The sequence below is a fragment of the Theropithecus gelada genome, chromosome 5 (assembly GCF_003255815.1).
Source record: "Theropithecus gelada isolate Dixy chromosome 5, Tgel_1.0, whole genome shotgun sequence".
NCBI lineage: Eukaryota > Metazoa > Chordata > Mammalia > Primates > Cercopithecidae > Theropithecus > Theropithecus gelada.
The window spans coordinates 181,701,444-181,719,634 of NC_037672.1; the positions used below are offsets into that span (position 1 = coordinate 181,701,444).

The 18,191-nt window shown below is 45.4% G+C and overlaps 1 protein-coding gene and 1 pseudogene across 5 annotated transcripts in view; both read right to left on the minus strand.

Annotated features, from left to right (window-relative positions):
* ACSL1 (acyl-CoA synthetase long chain family member 1) overlaps positions 1 to 18,191 on the minus strand; it is a 72,136-nt gene that overhangs the window by 33,622 nt on the left and 20,323 nt on the right. For 4 of the 5 annotated variants that reach the window (XM_025384905.1, XM_025384901.1, XM_025384902.1 and 1 more), the window contains exon 2: positions 15,286 to 15,512. In XM_025384905.1, coding sequence (XP_025240690.1) covers positions 15,286 to 15,480 — 195 coding nt within the window. In that variant the 5' untranslated portion in view covers positions 15,481 to 15,512. Of the gene's footprint in view, positions 1 to 15,285; positions 15,513 to 17,462; positions 17,725 to 18,191 lie in introns of those variants that run through there. The other variant, XM_025384904.1, reaches the window with a different exon arrangement.
* LOC112624421 lies at positions 10,133 to 10,479 on the minus strand (annotated as a pseudogene).

Consider the following 18,191-nt stretch of genomic DNA (forward strand, 5'->3'; position numbering starts at 1 on the left):
GCACCCCTCCAGGCGGCCCCCTGCGGAACAGCTGCTCAGTGAGCGAGTGCTGAAAGACTGTGGCGGAAGATGTGCTGAGGTAAACCCATCGTTCGCCTAGAGGTAAGCACAGGCTCCGGGGAACCACAGCTAACACAACAGGGCTGTCAAAAAGATGCCTGAAGAAAGAAAACAGGTTCATAGACCTATAAGTGCTGGCCCTGCCAGATAAGGCCAAACAGAGCAAGAGAAGAGCCAGAAACTGCCACCACTACACACATTGCCAGTTCTCAAGCCACTGCCATCCACAACACAGAGGACTGATCCTGCTCAGCCCTGGTGGAAATGAAACTCCACTTGGCTATACTTCTAAAATGTTTCCTATATTCTTTTTGAGACTATTTCCACTATTTTATCTCCTCACCAAGCACAATATAATCTGTTAGAAACTTCACTTTCTTTCATAGCATCTCTAACAGTTAAAATAATCAGCTACAAAACATATGATTGTGCAGAGACAGGTCTTCACCAGTTTTAGGTGCAACATTTATAGGTGTGCAGACTTGACATCGCTGTGCACCCTTCTCTAAGTCGTCTTCATCTGTTGGCTTCCTGAGTATATTTGCCATGGGCGAGAACTCCTAATGATGGATAAGGCGGCAGGGCCTAGCCTCCCACAGTAGCAGCAGTAGTCTTTAGAGGTAGCAGGTCTCCAATGGGAGCTGCTGAGTCCTCTGGGGCCAAAGGACACTGTAAGGCATCCAGACATCCACAGAAAGCCAAAAAGCACTTTTTAGAGACTGATAAAAAAAAGCTCAGTGACTGTGACATTACAGCCTGCCACTTGTTCTTTAAATTTCAGAGAGGGGCCTTCACTTTTACAACAGTCTGGAAACGCTTGGAGAAATTAGACTGTGATATGATAACTTCTGGTACCAACAGGAAAGAGCTGTCCAAAAGTGGAAGAGATCACTTCTGGCTTAAGATGTGATGAAAGAAAACAGAAGACACCAGAAAGAAGTGGGGAAAAGCTAGGTCTCAGAGTAGGGTGGCAGCGCTGAGGAGGGCAGCGCGGAGGAGGAAATGGATGGGTGCCAGGGGATGAACTCACAGGGAGACCCCTTAGAAGGTGATAACTGCCTGATCTGTTTCCATGGACTCTTGTATTTTCATTAGGATTATCCATTCCTCTTCCTACAAGCTCTTTTGCTTTTTGTCCATCCTTAAGTTATAATGTATATACTGTTTAAAAAACATTTAAGTGATACAGAAGTATATCAAGGAAAAATGATTACTATTAGTAGTTTGGTAAATTCCTCCCAGTCTTTTTTCTATGCTTATACATTTACAGACATTCTGTCAGTATCCACTGTGTGCTACATATGTGTATTTAACTCTTGATCCAAAACTGCAAATACTTTTCTGGAGTAAATATGACCCAATCATATCTTTTAATCATCACAATGTCTTCTCTCTCTTGGCAGAAACTTTCTAACACCTATGGCTGTGATTCCAAACATACTAACTACAGCATGCTGCTTTGTAAAGCAAAAACGTTATTCTTTGTGTGCACAAGAATGGAAGAGTATCTTTGCATTAGTGTCACGCATTATTGTTACTTAATTGCTGAGTCTGTTTTCTTTTCTGTAACATGGAGACATCATGAGTCCACTTCCAGGGTTATTTTTCGTTAAAGAAGAACTTTCCTGTAAAATATGATTGTGTAGAATATTACTTGTGCACCCAATAACATGCTCTAACTACAGTACAAGTCCTCCATCACCTCAATCTTGACTCCAACAAATAGCCTGAAATTCAGAAGCAATTTTCTGGCTTGGTAGAGAGTATCAGAAGCCTCTTTAAGCCATGAAGCCACCAGAAACACCTAAGGTACCAAGGCTAAGGTAGGAAGAGAAAGGGGGAACGGACAAAATGATAGAAAACAGGAAGACTGAGAGGGTGTGAAAAGAGAAAAGAAAAGCACCAAGCATGACGGTGAAGTGTGGTTGTCTCAGCATGGCCTAGAGATGCAGGCGGCCTGGCCGCCCACAGGGAGGTCCTCACGATGCTCTGCTTAGGATGGTGCCTTCTATACCTCTTGACACAACAGAAAAGCATTCACGGTCTTTTTCAGCGCTATCTCTTCAACTGCACTCTGCAGAGGAACTCCCCTAGCTGTGAATGGGCAGATGGGGATAAGGTGAACAAGACACAAGCCTGTTCTGAAGGAGCCCAAGTCTTGTCCCTAAGTGACCAGAGGGACTTCAGGGAGCCCTGGCTGAGCAGAAGAGTGCAGGGAGAGTCAGGATGAACAGACAGAAGCAAGCCTGAAATCTCAGGTACACAGGCTCATCCTAAAGCCAAGGTTCTCAAAGTGTGGTCTGCGGAACACCTTTGTTAGGAAAGCAAATCACAGCAGACCTGCCGAATCCAAAATTCTGGGGATGCAATCCAGCAATCTGCGCTTTCAGAAGCCTTCCAGGGGCCGCTAAGGTTTGACAAACACCTTGCTAGAGACACTGAGGTTTCCAGCAGGGAAGTGGTGAGGATAGGCGAACGGGTTAGAAAGAAATCTACAAGAAGTGGACGCAGTGTGTGGAACAGGTGGGAGAGGAGAGACTGGAGAGAAACCAACTCCTACAGACCTGGAGAGGGCAGTGGGAGTTGGGAACCGGGAAGGACCAAGGCACTGGGCGTGCTGCAGCACTCAGGAACAGGATTTGACAGGTAATGGGGTGCAGGCAGAAAGAAGGATGGCTGAGAAGAAAAACTGTTCCCTTTAATCCAATAGAAGACTGGGCACTGGGGGTAGGCTTCAGAAAAGAGAAGTTTAGCTTTGGACATACAGAGACCATAACCCTTCGAGATAGGTCAACCACCTTGGTCAACGTCCCAAATTTTATTTTGAGAACCACTGCTCTAGAGGACCATTTTATAACAAATTTTTAGCTAAATAATTTTTTAGTTAGGTGTAAGGTTTTGGTGGTGTATAATCTTCTGGAATCCGAGAAACACGGAGGCAAACGAACTAAATCAAAGTTGAAGAAGTGAATGATATCCCCAATAAAGCAACATCGTGACATGTAACCTGGGGCAAGATATTTATTATTACCCTAATTAGCAATTAGAATAATGAGAAAAGCCTGAACATGAAGCAGTAAATGAGACATCTGCCAAAAGGAGACACTAATTGAAGGCTCGATGATACTGGATAAAAGGTCACACTGTCACTCAGTTGTCAGACATAACTGTAATTTCAAGAAAAGGGGTTGAATAAGAAGGGGAAGGGCACAAAACATTAAGATTCGTGCTTCAAAATCTGTGGCTCTATGAAAGGACCACACATTCCAATAATGAATCTTTTTTTTTTTTTTTTTGAAACAGGGTCGTGCTCTGTTGCCCAGGCTGGAGTTCAGTGGCATCATCAGAGCTTGCTGCCATCTCGACCATCTGCACTCAAGCAGTCCTTCCACTTAACCTCCCGAGTAGCTGAAACCACAGACACATGCCACCTTGCTTGGCTAATTTTTTTATTATTTGTAGAGACAAGGTCTCACTATGCTGCCCAGGCTGGTCTCAAACTCCTGGGCTCAAGTGATCCTTCCTTCTAGGCCTCCCAAAGTATTGGGATTACAGGTGTGAGCCACTGCGCCTGGCCCAGTGTTGCTATTCTTTGAACATAAATGCTATATTTAAAACTGGGTGTTAGCAACCTTAGTTTTATCTACATAAGGGGTTGCAAGCTGAGTGTTGGGAAGCGTAGCTGTAACAATTGGAGCCCAAATTTTCTGTAGGTTTTACAAGATAGCGTCACTTCAAAAGCTGGGGACTTAAATACTGTACTAGGTGAGTCCACGTGGCTATTTCTAGGGACACCTATTTAAATGAAAAATAGCTTAAATCTGGCCCTTATGGCCTTCTGACATAACCTACTGAGCAGCTGGCAGTGTGTGGGGGTCGCTTGGGCTCAAGAAACAGGGCAAGAGAAGCAGACAACGCCAGTTGAATGTGTAGGAAATCAGTCATGAGCCAGTGAGTCAGCAGGCATCATGGGTCTTCTACTGCTTCTGCTACAGATCTCTTTAATGTGGTTATATAGCTTTCCCAGTTAAAAAAAAAAAAAAAGATGGTGAGTCAAACCCACTACAGTGAAATCGGTGGTCATGAGTGTATTCCACAACATCTCTACAAGCTCAGGTTCCTCCTGAGGTCAATCTCCCCACAAGGGCTGAAGTAGGAAGTAAGTCCAAGTTCCTCTTGGGGGCAGAAGAACATCTGCATATCAAGGGTTTCCAAGGCCAGAGCTCTCACCAATATGTGACTAATAGAAACCCAATGGCCAGTTATTTCGTACCACTCCCCTATTTAAGTGCAAAAGCAAATTATGCCCTTGAGGATTTCTTAGATGTAGAGAAGCCCAAGCTTTACCACTCACAGCCTCATTCATCTCCATCTCCAAATGGGCATTTACAGGCCACAGCCGTTATATACCCCTTGTGTTGCTATTGTTTATGCAGGTGAGGGATAGGGAGGTGGACGCAGGGCGAAAGGGAGAAGGGAGAGAAGGGAGAATGAGAGAGAGAAAGGAGTAGAAGGGGGAGAGGCAGAGCCAAGAGACTGCCAAAGACGTGGCTGGGTTCTAACGTGGAATCCATCTCTGGGGTGCAAAGGAGCACGTAGAACCACGGACCAGGGGTAAAAGTGATTCCTTTTTGTTCCTTCTAATACCTAACATGTGGTCCACACAGCTGTTTCCCTTCAGGATACCCAAATCCAGATGCTCAAGTCCCTGATACAAAATGGCATAGTATTTGCATATAACCTATGCACATCTTTCTGTAGACTCTAAACGGTCTCTAGATTACTCACAATACCTAATGTGATGTAAATAAGTAGCTGTTAAACTGTATTGTTCAGGGAATAATGACAAGGAAAAAATGTCTGGCAATGTTCCATACAGACAAAACCATCCATTTATTTCCACAGAATATTTTTAATCCACGGACACAGAGCGCCAACCATATCCTTCCCAGCATTTACATTTTACACGCATCTTAGCCTGCTCAGAACTCCGTCATGTGCTTCTTTTTGTAAACAGACATAAAACTACTTTTCCATCCAGTGACCTTTCAGAGAGGAACTCTGGCCATCAATTCTCTTATCTAGCAGACTACATCTTTGATAAATTACACTAGGTCTTTTAAAGGCCAGCCCCTGGGCAACTCCCCCTCCACAATAATTTCTAAATGACAATGGATAGATATTTGTAAAATTCCCAGATTTCCCCCAATACAGTGAACTGTAAATGTCACAAGGAAACAGTGAGGCCTCACGCTCACTATTCATAGTCACTGTTGAACTGGCTGACTTCCCAAGATCCTTTCCCCCCAGCTGAGCACAGAAGGCAGAACTATCCTGACACTGGTGTGCAGGAGGGATGGAAGGCGAGTGAATGTGTACGGAGCCTGCTAAAGGCCAGCCCCTCTCCACATGAGGAAGCTCAGACTCCGGGGGCCGCCTCCCTTCTTAGTCCCACGTCCACCACGTAGTGGAGCAGAGCTTCAAACCTAGCTCAATGAGACATCCAGATACGTCAAGGTTTGCTTGGCAGTTCACAAGCAGGTCCCAAACATGCCCACACCTCCTTTGTGCGTGTGTGGAGACATCCTTCATCCTTGAGGAGGTGGGGTCCAGGTCACCTGTGCCTGGCTGGGTTTTCTGATTTTTCAGCACTTGCTCATAACCCTCAGAACCTTTTTTCTTTTCATTCCTAGTTCATCTCCAGTTTCCAACTTCCCAGCTCCCCACTATCCCAACTAGAGGATTTGCTGAAGAGGGACGGGGGGATGGGGGCAGGAGGCTGACACGGTACTTTGCAAAATATCTCATCACCAGAAAAAAAAAAATCAGCCGACCACAAGAGGGGAAGTATCACCCTCCCGCCTCAATGAAAGGGAAGAAAATGTGAAGTCACAGCGTCCAAATTCCTACAAATACACATTGTTCCAGGAAACAGGACTGCCAGTAGAATTTTTACATGCCAACCATTTGAATATACAAGGCATCTGTTTCACTTCTGCCTAGTTCAAAGGGAGCCACATTCCCATCTACTACCTTTGGTTGCTTTTGGACAATGGGTGCTGAAGGGGTTTTGTCAAGAAACACAGTCTATGCTGGTCATTTTTCATTTGGCACCAGTTGGTTCCATTTCAGGGAGGCTATTTTTAAACATAAGTAAATATTACAGCACGCATTTCTGTCATTTATGCATACACACGTTCTTTGTTTAATGAAGCTTGTGAGAAGCGACATCATTTGTACAAAATCAAATTGTGTTTTCAGACCTGCTTTATCATATTCCCTATATATATGTAGGGACCTTTAGCTTTTTCTTCCTAGGCAAAGGGAGCCCAGAAATAGTTTTTTAAATATAACAATCAACCTCTTTCTTTCTTTTTTTGAATTCCTAAGCCAGGCACTTAATACTCCTGTGGCCTGGTCTTGGCATAAAGATCAGAAACTCTGCCCTTGGTTCTCACCCTGCAGGCCACCCCACCCAGCCACCACTGCTCATTACCAGCGCTAACACTTTTCCCACCTAATTCAGCCACCTAAAAGCATCCCTAAGTCAGCAGACATGTCTTACAGCCTCTCAGAGAGCAACTCAGTTGTTTCCTGTAATGTGAGTTCTGTAAGAACAAGTAATTTAGCAAGGTTTTTCATAACTTGTTATTAAGAAGCTCATTAAGTTTTAGAAAAGGTTCTAAAGTTACCTCAAGGCATGAAAACGCTGATGTTTGCACCCTGCCAGAATAACATTTCTAAACAAAAACACCCCCTCTAGGCATACTCTCTCCGTCCACCTATGCTTGTTAATACTGAGTGTCAACTTGATTGGCTCGAAGGATATGAAGTATTGATCCTGGGTGTGTCTATCAGGGTGCTGACAAAGGAGATTAACATTGGAGTCAGTGGGCTGGGAAAGGCAGACCCACCCTCAATCTGGTGGACACCATCTACTCAGCTGCCAGCATAGCCAGAATAAAAAGCAGGCAGAGGAATGTGAAAAGACTAGACTGGCTTAGCCTCCCAGCCTACATCTTTCTCCCATGCTGGATGCTTCCTGCCCTCGAACATCAGACTCCACATCCTTCAGCGTTGGGACTCGGACTGGCTTTCTTGCTCCTCAGTTTGCAGATGGCCTACTGTGGGTCCTTGTGATCATGTGCGTTAATACTCCTTAATAAACTCCTATATATCCATCCTATTACCTCTGTCCCTCTAGAGAACCCTGACTAATGCACCACCTCACTGCCCCAACTGCCAGGATCGCTTGCGGCAAATGTCCTCAAATGCTGGAATACTTTTCAGGAATTCTCTGAGTATCTAGTCAGCAAAGCTGCTACGGGTAGAATTAAAAGGGGAAATCTTTGCTCCCAGCTTCATTTGACCATTTGTACAATTATGTTGCTATCAAGACCATGGTATAACAGGCCATGGGGAATAGTGACCCAGAATCTGCAATCACACATGGTAATAAATGGAAGTTAATGCCTAAAAACAGCCCAGATTTCCATAAGGATGAAGAATAGGGATGAAGCCAGAGCACCGGATCAGGAGATTCTTCTGAAGTCTCACACACACTTCTAGTTAAATATACGTCAGATAACTGATTTCTGTTCTAAAGCTTCCCAGAGATGAGAATTAGGTTTATATTTACAAATGACTGTGGAAACAGTATTTATTAGGTCATATTTACAAATGACTGCAGAAACAACCAGATACTACTACTACTGTTCCTAATACTTGTCCCTTCCTCTCAATGTTCACCTGCTACCTCCCACTTGGTTCAAAATCATTCATCTATTGCCCCATCTTGCAACTGACTGTGACACTCCTTCTTCCGACCCACCAGGCTGTTGTCAGTGAGGGCGAGTGACACCACGATCCAACTCAACCCCAGCTGCCCTTCCTGGATAGCTCCCTTCCTGCCCTCTCCTGGCAGTTTCCATTTAGGTTTGTCTCTAAATGTTTGCCTCACAGACACGTGTAATCCTGCCCAGATCAACAATAGCTCCCGTTCAGAGTGGGCCCCAGCCACTCAAGTCCAGAAGGGTGTCTCGCCACCCTCAGCGTTTCCACTGGCATGATCCCCATAGGCCCACACTTGCTTTCCCTCCACAAATCCAGTGTGAGTCTTCATAAGAACTTATGAATCAATGAGTTACTCACTTCTCCTGCAAAAATTACTTCTCCCAGTTTGCAAGTGGGCCTTTATATGCATACATGTGAAGTATGGTTATGTGGAAATGAGGGATTCCACCAGCCACATGGGGAAATCCTACTTGGTAATATGTCCATATACACCCTCTAAACATGGATGAAGGATGCTAGTCCTTGTTGCAGTGTGCATGTGAGCTGGGAGGTCTGTGGTTTGTTCATGCAGATCATGACACTGAGAAGGCCTCTGGTGGGGTGTGACTTTTGAACTGTAAACCATGCTGTTGATTGAGCACTGGCTTCCACAGCCTGGATATGCCACCTTTAGTTTGTTCTTCCAAATCTTTACCTGAGAATGAACCCACAGCTTAGTTCTGTGGCATGAAAACAAGTCACCTGCATTGACTGCTCTAGTCTTAAGATGGCTTTCACCCTCTGCCAAGGACAAGGGGTCTGAGTGGTACTTCCTGCTGGCCTGGAGCTCCCTGGGGGCAGCAGCCTTTTCTGCCCTGGTACTGTGCACATCGTGCCAGAAAAACTCAAGTCCTTGCTGAATGAATATAGATCTGATAACTATTCACTGTGACTTGTGGAGAATTAAACCCAAAGTGTCACATCCTCTGTGGTAGGCTTTATGAAGCACAGGATTAAAATGCTAAAGCAAGTCGCTAACCATATACATGCCAACATATGGATGTATAAATTTCAATCTCTCATGCAAAAGGGCCACCAGCCAGCATGTGACCTGGAGGTCATGAGATCATTTGGTATGGAATTTAGTCATCCACCTAGGAAACAAGATCAGTTATACCCAAGGAACTGGTTCTGTGTATTATAAGATGTGAACCCATGCTGGAACTGGTTCTGTGTGTTATAAGAGGTGAACCCATGCTGGAACTGGTTCTGTGTGTTATAAGAGGTGAACCCATGCTGGAACTGGTTCTGTGTGTTATAAGATGTGAACCCATGCTGGAACTGGTTCTGTGTGTTATAAGATGTGAACCCATGCTGGAACTGGTTCTGTGTGTTATGTGAACCCATGCTGGAACTGGTTCTGTGTGTTATGTGAACCCATGCTGGAACTGGTTCTGTGTGTTACGTGAACCCATGCTGGAACTGGTTCTGTGTGTTATAAGACGTGAACCCATGCTGGAACTGGTTCTGTGTGTTATAAGATGTGAACCCATGCTGGAACTGGTTCTGTGTGTTATAAGAGGTGAACCCATGCTGGAACTGGTTCTGTGTGTTATAAGAGGTGAACCCATGCTGGAACTGGTTCTGTGTGTTATAAGACGTGAACCCATGCTGGAACTGGTTCTGTGTGTTATAAGACGTGAACCCATGCTGGAACTGGTTCTGTGTGTTATAAGATGTGAACCCATGCTGGAACTGGTTCTGTGTGTTATGTGAACCCATGCTGGAACTGGTTCTGTGTGTTATAAGATGTGAACCCTTGCTGGAACTGGTTTTGTGTGTTATAAGACGTGAACCCATGCTGGAACTGGTTCTGCGTGTTATAAGAGGTGAACCCATGCTGGAACCGAGGTCTGATAACAATCTAAACAGCGAATCTGTGATGGTCTAACTGGGTTAGTCACCAGAAGTAAACCTTAACCCAGGTTTTGATACTCTTAAAAGTAAGTCTTAGAAAAGACTTGAAGGCATAAAAAAGTTTTTACTTGCTAAAATGTATTCCCTTCTCTAATATTTAAAAACAAACAAATAACACATATCACAGGTTTTTGTTTAAGGACATTATGATCTTGTAGTAGTTGTCAAACATCTTTCCGAACTAATTTGACAAGTCAGTCATCTCAATGCCCGTACCACCTGTCTCACAAGGAGAGTAACTCACATACTCTCTCTGGAGGGTCTCCGTCTCACTGGCTCAGAAGGAGCAGGCGAAGGGCAGGTGCCACTTGCATGGGGCTCATCACCAACAGCCCCCTCTGGCAAACAGGGCCACACAACAGCCATTCCCGTTCCCAAGTGACCCCAAGGCCCAGTATCCAAAATTCCAGGGGCTCCCTGCAGTCCAGCGAAACTGCTTCCACAGGAAGCAGCCCTTGAGGATGCCTCCAATCCAGAGCAGGGCCAGGCTGGCTGTGCCAGCGTAGCACTGAATGTGATCATTGGAGTTGTAGCTGCAGACGGAGATAAGGTAGCTTCCAGAGCATCTCAGACATTCTGAGCTTCTGTGAATGTCACAGGGGTCCGTACTAACTGGGAGCAGCAGGTCTTGCACACACTACCTCCTTCAGCAATTACACAGGTTCTCATCTATATTCATAATGGTTCATGGCCTAAATCTCGCAAACTCTGATAGGTGGACCTGAAGCCGCATCAACACCAAGTTCTGCTCTGACTCCACCTATGTCTGACCTGGTTCAGGGATAGAGGATGAGGGAAGGGCAGAACCACTCCAGTTTTCACAGTCCTGTGCCCCTTTCATACCAGTCCTCACCATTCCCGATTCTTTATTTTTTATTATTTATTTATTTATTTATTTATTTATTTATTTGAGATGGAGTCTCGCTCTGTCGCCCAGGCTAGAGTGCAGTGGCGCAATCTCGGTTCACTGCAACCTCCACCTCCCAGGTTCAAGCAATTCCCCTGTCTCAGCCTCCCGAGTAGCTGGGATTACAGGCATGCCACCACACCTGGCTAATTTTTGTATTTTTAGTAGAGACAGGGTTTCACCATATGGGTCAGGCGGGTCTTGAACTCCTAACCCCAGGTGATCCACCCACCTTGGCCTCCCAAAGTGCTAGGATTACAGGCGTGAGCCACTGTGCCCAACCCACTGCCCGATTCTTGACAATTTCTGATCCTATACCCAACAGAACCTAGACTCTGTTTTTATTTTACCTGTCCCTTTGGCTCCATCCATTTCCATCAATACGTTTAGACTCATTTGTCTGCATAGCCATTTTCAAAACAGACTGCTCTAGACCAGGTGCTGTGGCTCACACCTGTAATCCCAGCGCTTTGGGAGGTCAAGGAGGAAGGCTTGCTTGAGCCCAGGAGTTTGAGACTAGCCTGGCACAAGCTAGTTAGTTTGCGTTAGTTTGAGACTAACACAACAAGACCTCATCTCTAAAAAAAATTTTTTTTAATTAGCCAGGCATGGTGTTGCATGCCTGTAGTCCTAGCTACTCTGGAGTTAGAGGTGAGAGTATAGCTTGAGCCCAGGAGTTTGAGGCTGTAGTAAGCTATGACCACACCAATGCACTCCAGCCTGGACAACAGAGCAAGACCCTGTCTCCAAATAAACAAACAAGCCTGCTCCTGGGTTCAGAGGCTCAGTTCACTGACTCTTCACATTGATCTGGACAGATCCAAACTTTCCTTATTATCCTGGTTTACTGCCCCCTTCCCCAAAGCCCTAGTTACAATATACAACTTTCTACTACTATAATGAAGGCAGCAAAACAGAGTTCTGGACCTTCTACTAACTGTATGATACAGTTTTACCTCTTTGGACTCAGTTTTCTTGTGTATAAAATATGAAGGGAAAAGAGAAAGGGAAAAAACAATTGCTACATACTTATTGTGGGCCAAGCAGACATTGCGTAACTACTCAGTCTTCTTAGCAACACTGAAGGAGGAAAGGTACTGTCACTTCTGTTTTCTTTTTTTTTTTTTTTTTTTTTTTTTTTTTTTTTTTTTTTTTTTTTTTTGAGACGGAGTCTCGCTCTGTCGCCCAGGCTGGAGTGCAGTGGCCGGATCTCAGCTCACTGCAAGCTCCGCCTCCCGGGTTCACGCCATTCTCCGGCCTCAGCCTCCCGAGTAGCTGGGACTACAGGCGCCCGCCACCTCGCCCGGCTAGTTTTTTGTATTTCTTAATAGAGACGGGGTTTCACCCTGTTAGCCAGGATGGTCTCGATCTCCTGACCTCGTGATCCGCCCGTCTCGGCCTCCCAAAGTGCTGGGATTACAGGCTTGAGCCACCGCGCCCGGCCTCTGTTTTCCACATGAGGAATCTGAAGGTCAGAAAAGCCTGGTGAACTTGCCCAAGGCTGCCTGGTCTAAGTTGGAGTCCAGTCCCACGTCTGCCCCATCCCTCTTTTCCCTGGTCCCTTTCCACTCCAACATACTCCTGTACTTTGCTTAACAGAACCACGTGTGTCTGGGCTCTGACCGATCCCAAAAGGTTTCCAGTCACTCCAGTGAAGACGGTTTTCACTAGGGGGCCATGGAGCTTCAATCTCGGAGAACAGGCTGACACATTTAGCCAGGCTAAACCGGAACACAGGCTAACCCCGGAAATCTTGCATTATCTGTGACGGTGATGTAAAAACAAACCAAACCCACAACATCTGCTTCCATCCACTGCTCAAAGTCACAGAGCAGCAGCAGCAAAATCCTTCAGAAGATGGAAGCTCTTCCTTGGCACGCAGGGAGTCACAGTTACGACTGTGAGCTGCCACTACAGACACAAGGACATGGTTCTGCAGACGGGGCCCTGATCAGTCCAGGCTCCAACACTTAGGAAACACTTTTTGGATTCTGTTCCTAACCCAGCTTGTCTGTCCTGTTCTCTAATTTAGGTCTTCATTAGAGATCACCAGCACGAGTGTTAACCTCTTCTTTACAACCCTGATTTTTATTTTTCTTAGAGACAAGGTCTCACTCTGTTGCCCAGGCTGGAGTACAGTGGCACAGTCATAGCTCACCGCAGCCTCCAACTCCTGGGTTCAAATGATTCGTCCACTTCAGTCACCTGAGTTGCTGGGACTACAGGCATGAGCCACCACACCCGACTAATTAAAATAAAACAATTTATAGAGATGAGGCCTTGCTATGTTGCCCAGGCTGGTCTCAAAATCCTGGCCTCAAGCAGTCCTCTCACCTCGGCCTCCCAAAGTGCTGGGATTACAGTCATGTGGCCACTGCACCCAGCCCTACGATCCTGATTTTTAAAAGGAAATTTCAGAAGGTGTAACTTACAAAGAACCTTTGTGCTACTGCCTTAAAAATCAGTAGCTGGGAAACAGCCGGCGTGGACTGTGATGAGAAGTGGCCAAACCAAAAAGTGTGGATTCTTCTCATTTTATTATCCATGGAAACTCTACAGGACGAGGAGGGTGATAAAAACTGTGCATGTGAGATGGGGGTGCGGAGTGAGGGTGGGAACTGCAAACCCGGCTTACTTGTTTTCAAAGTAGGAACATGGCCACAATATTCCGCTCCGGCCACCAGCCCCGCAGCAGTGCCAGCAGCACAGGCTCTTCACCGGTACCTCATGAAGTGAATCAAGTTCCTCTTTCCCTGCCCTAGATGTCCGTAGGATGATGCTAGCTACATCAAAGCATTTGTAATTATTAAGCACCATAATTCCAGAGCTACTTTTAAATGTAAAATTTTAACTTCTTTTTTAAAAAGGCAAAGCAAGCTCAGTATCTATTTCTCAGCCCCACAAATTCTGAAAATCAGAGCTCAATCAATTTCTATAAACAGAGAAAAATCAGGAAGCCTCTATCCTGGGCAGTAAAACTATAGATTTTCATTTTTTGCTGCATATCTGAAGTTTTAAATTGTTCTACAGAGAACACAGGTAATTATTTTAAGAAGGCACAATGCCTTTATGCTAAGCTAAAGTCTTAAAACCATATGTAAGTGCCCCCACAATTTCTCATACAATAGGAATTACTCATTTCTTACAGTTACTGCTAAGTTACACATGTCTTAACACTGCACTTGCCAACAGTTCTTCATAGAGACGGCAGCGCTGCCGGGATACATCAGGTGCTCTGCCAGTAGAGAAGGAATGCCAGAACCTCACAGGAATCCCTTAGAAAAGGGGGATTCCACTCATTTCCCCAGCCTATGTGATCAACAGAGGTGAAATATTAATGTGCCCTGACCTTCTAAATAGAAATCAAGCAGAAAGTTAACTTTTCTCAGCAGTAGTTCAGTCATTCTATATTTGTATTTCAGTATGAATTAGACTGAAGAATCTTTTATATATTTTAAGAGTTTCACATTAATGAATCCAAGAACTTGTCTAAAACAAAACAAAGACTAGCATCCCATAAATAACAAAAAGGCTGGCTCCAGCCAGGGCTGTGTGTGGAAGGGCACGCGCTCCCTCTGCGGCGGTCGGCCCGGGAGGGTGGGGAAGGCCTTCCATCCCTTCCATCTGGAAGCAGTAAATGGGGGGATTCTGGGTTTCACCATGTTCTTCTGCATATCTGCTGAATGCGGGAAACACTGAAGGGTGACTGACTTGGGTAGAGGAAAGCAAGCGACCATAGAGAAAACCAAAGAACAGGTGAGGAGTGGAAGCACCAGTGAGCATGTGGCCTCTTCACCTTCTCCACACCCCGCCTTTCTCACTAGGGAAGGCAGGGAGAGCAGGAGCACTAAGAATCTTCCTGAAAGGATCCTAAGGTTTCCTTACACCATCCCACCTATTAAGCCCTAATCACCTGCGTTCCAGTTTTCATTTTCCTAACATGAGAGCACAGCCTCCAGTCTGCCCAAGTCACACACAACCACAGCACTCAGCAACCCAGCCAGACGCGCCTCTTGAGGGTTGTTTCTTCATGTCCTGCCCTGAATTCTGCAGCCATGTTCTTCCGTCAAGTTCTTACTCCAGCCCTATTCTATCTGAAATCCCAAAGTCCCTCCCAGCAGCCTGGGGTTGTGTTCTAAGTGTCAGATGCACCACAAGCGCATTCTTTTGGTAACGTTTGTTTGAAAACTCTCATTCCTGCCGGAATCTAACCCCTGGGAGAACAGAGGTTCTGTGCTGTCTTTTTCCTTGTGGAATCCTCCAGGCTGACTACAACGCTTACTACAGGGTAGAAACTCAATGTGATTTCTAGAATGATCTTCCATGTGACTGAAGGTAGACACCCAACCAACACCCTCTCATCTCTCCCTGTGCCTACATTTTGCCCTGTACCTCTGGTTACCACCATTAGTAATTTGTTTGTTTGGCACATTTCCATTTATAAAGTGTACTTATAAACAGATATTTGATTGTGATTGTGATCTTGATCGATATAACATTCAACAGGGCTTAGCTCATCTGGGGAAATGCAGAGAAAACACACGAGGCAGGCTGGGCCCTCCACTCACCGCCACTTCCACCGACTGCATGGAGAGGTCACATGGTGGCTTCAGGGCTTTGGGTCTCGTGGCGTACCAGAAAGTGGTGAGTGCTGCAAAAGCTCCGAAGCCCATAAGCGTGTTGGTCGGAAGAGTACGCACGTACTGTCGGAAGTCAACCAGCTCTGGCATTCGAAAATACCGGAACAACTCGTGGGCCTGCATTGTCCTGTGTTGATAGTTCTCTAAGCTGAATTCTGTTGGAAGAGAAAAATGTCATGTTCATTCCAGGGAAGCAGGACTCCTCTTCAGAACTCCAGAATTCCCAAAGGCCAGCCATCTAATTGGGTAGCTGCTCGGCCAGTCCAGGCATTAAACCCACAATCTAATGGTCCAGGTCTTTTCCTGGCTGTCAAGTGTCATTTTTCTAAAAACACTTTAGGATTTCATTTTCATTCTATTTCTCCATTGTCTTGTCTTGAAAAAAACCCCATTCTCTTCCTTTCATTAATCATATTAAAAAGATTTTACTCATGAAGAATTCTTCCCATAAAAACTCAAATATGTAGATTTAAGTTTCTATTTTCTTCTTTGCTATTATGTCTCTGCTCTTGTCCGTCCACCTAATCAAAAACACTCGACTCTCATTGTCAAGGCTCATGGGAATGTGAGTGAAGAGGAAGAACAAGCCCAAACCACCTAAGGGCCGTCAGTTTCTATTTCTTCCAACAATCTCAGAACAAGTTCCCAAACTGGTTAAACACACCAATCTAACTTTCACCTTCCTGTACGCCTCACACCACTACGGTGTCCATATAAATGCTGGGAAACCCATAGTTGCCTATTCTGGTAAGATCAGTTTCTTTTACACTCCCCAAGACATTATAGCCAAAAGAAACAACAGATAAATTGGTGTGCATAAACTTTAAACCGACCACCAGATGTCTAAAGAGGGAATACAGCACAGTGTTTGAGAGAAAGTAGAGAATAGTATTTAAGATCCTAGATGCAGCCGGGTGCAGTAGCTCATGCCTGTAATCCCAGCACTTTGGGAGGCTGAGGCGGGCAGATCACTCGAGGTCAAGAGTTCGAGATCAGCCTGGCCAACAAGGTGAAACTCCATCTCTTCAAAAAATATAAAAATTAGCTGGGTGTGGTGGTGGGCACCTGTAATCTCAGCTACTCAGAAGGCTGAGGCAGGAGAATCGCTTGAACCCAGGAGACAGAGGGTTGCAGTGAGCTACTGCTCACCAATCTGGGCGACAAAGTGAGACTCCGTCTCAAAAAAGAAAAAAAAAAAAGACCCTAAATGCTAGATACTAGAGCCAAATTCTGCCTCCCCAGCCTATGAGCTGTAGATATGGGACAAATGACCTCACCTCCATGTGCCTCAGTTTCCTTATCTGTAAAAGGAGCTGGAAATAGCACCTTATCCCGTAGGGCTTTTCCGACTGCTAAATGACTCAAGTAAAGAGGTAAGAATGATCTCACACACGTTAGAAAGTGCTCAAAAATGTTAGATGTTATGATTATTTCCTCTACCAACGCTCTGTGGTTCATCCTGAGTGCAGAACAAGTAAGGCATGCAGGTAAAAACACTGCCTACAAGGAGTGTTCAGATAAAATTAAGAAGCTTCTGCACGGCAAAAGAAACTACCATCAGAGCGAACAGGCAACCTACAGAATGGGAGAAAGCTTTTGCAATCTACCCATCTGACAAAGGGCTAATATCCAGAAACTACAAAGAACCCAAACAAATTTACAAGAAAAAAACAACTCCATCAAAAAGTGGGCAAAGGATATGAACAGACACTTCTCAAAAGAAGACATTTATGCAGCTAACACATACATGAAAAAATGCTCATCATCACTGGTCATCAGAGAAATGCACTGTGGTTTTGATGCGCATTTCTTTTTCTTTGTTAAAATACAGAAATTTTCTGCTAAAATTTAAATTTAAATGAAATTAATTTTAAATTTAATAGTCCCTGTTTTACAGGCCATTAATACTACCAGAACCAACCTAATGTATTTGCTCTGCTCATTCAATCTTTGCTACAATGGATCTGTGTAAGTGTACACACACACACACACACACACACACGAAATTTCAAGGTTTACCATGACAGCAAAGAAAGAACAGATAAGCAGAGTTCTTCAGGCCACGATTCTGGAAAGAAGGCACCAGCACCTCCAAAACCACTCACCATCTGTGCCACCAACAGCTGACTGCTAGGTGACACCCCCCTGCAGACACAGAAGAGGGCAGTGAGCCTGGGGGTGGGGGGTGGTTAGCAGGGCTCAGCCGCGCTCCCCCAGCCTGCCAAGGTCTCTCAGGGCATAAGTCACATGCCGAGCCCCACGCTGCTGCCCACTGGGCTAAAGGTAACTAGCAGACAAAATCCACACTTGACTTCTCAGGAGAGCAGAGGGCGGAGAATAGGCCAATGGGCAGCCAGCAGCAGAGTCACCCCACTGCTCCACCCATGGGCAGGGACAGGCATCAGTGAGTGTTGCTGCCAGGACCGGTTCTGAAAACAGACACTGTTTTCTTTCTGCTCAGCTTCCCAATAAGAGACAATGGGCATATATTTTTTAAACCACTGAAATGAAGGATAGGATGCTGGGGGGTATGTCCAACCAAGGTAAGGCATACCAGGAAAGAAACCGATTGCCCAGAGCATGCCGACAGCAGATGTATTCTAGACGAACACATAGGAATTGAGCTATTCCTGTCACTCTGCATATCTGAGCACCTAGTGTGAGCCAGGCTTTGGCCAGGCGCTGGGAAGACAGTGCTGATGACCTGGTCTAGGCTTTCAATGGGCTAACCTTCTAGCAGGGAAGATAAAAATCAAACAAGCAATGTCTGCAAGGCACTGGGGAAGGCCTTTCTGAGGAAGCGATGTACACCAGGTGGGATAAGCAGACAAATC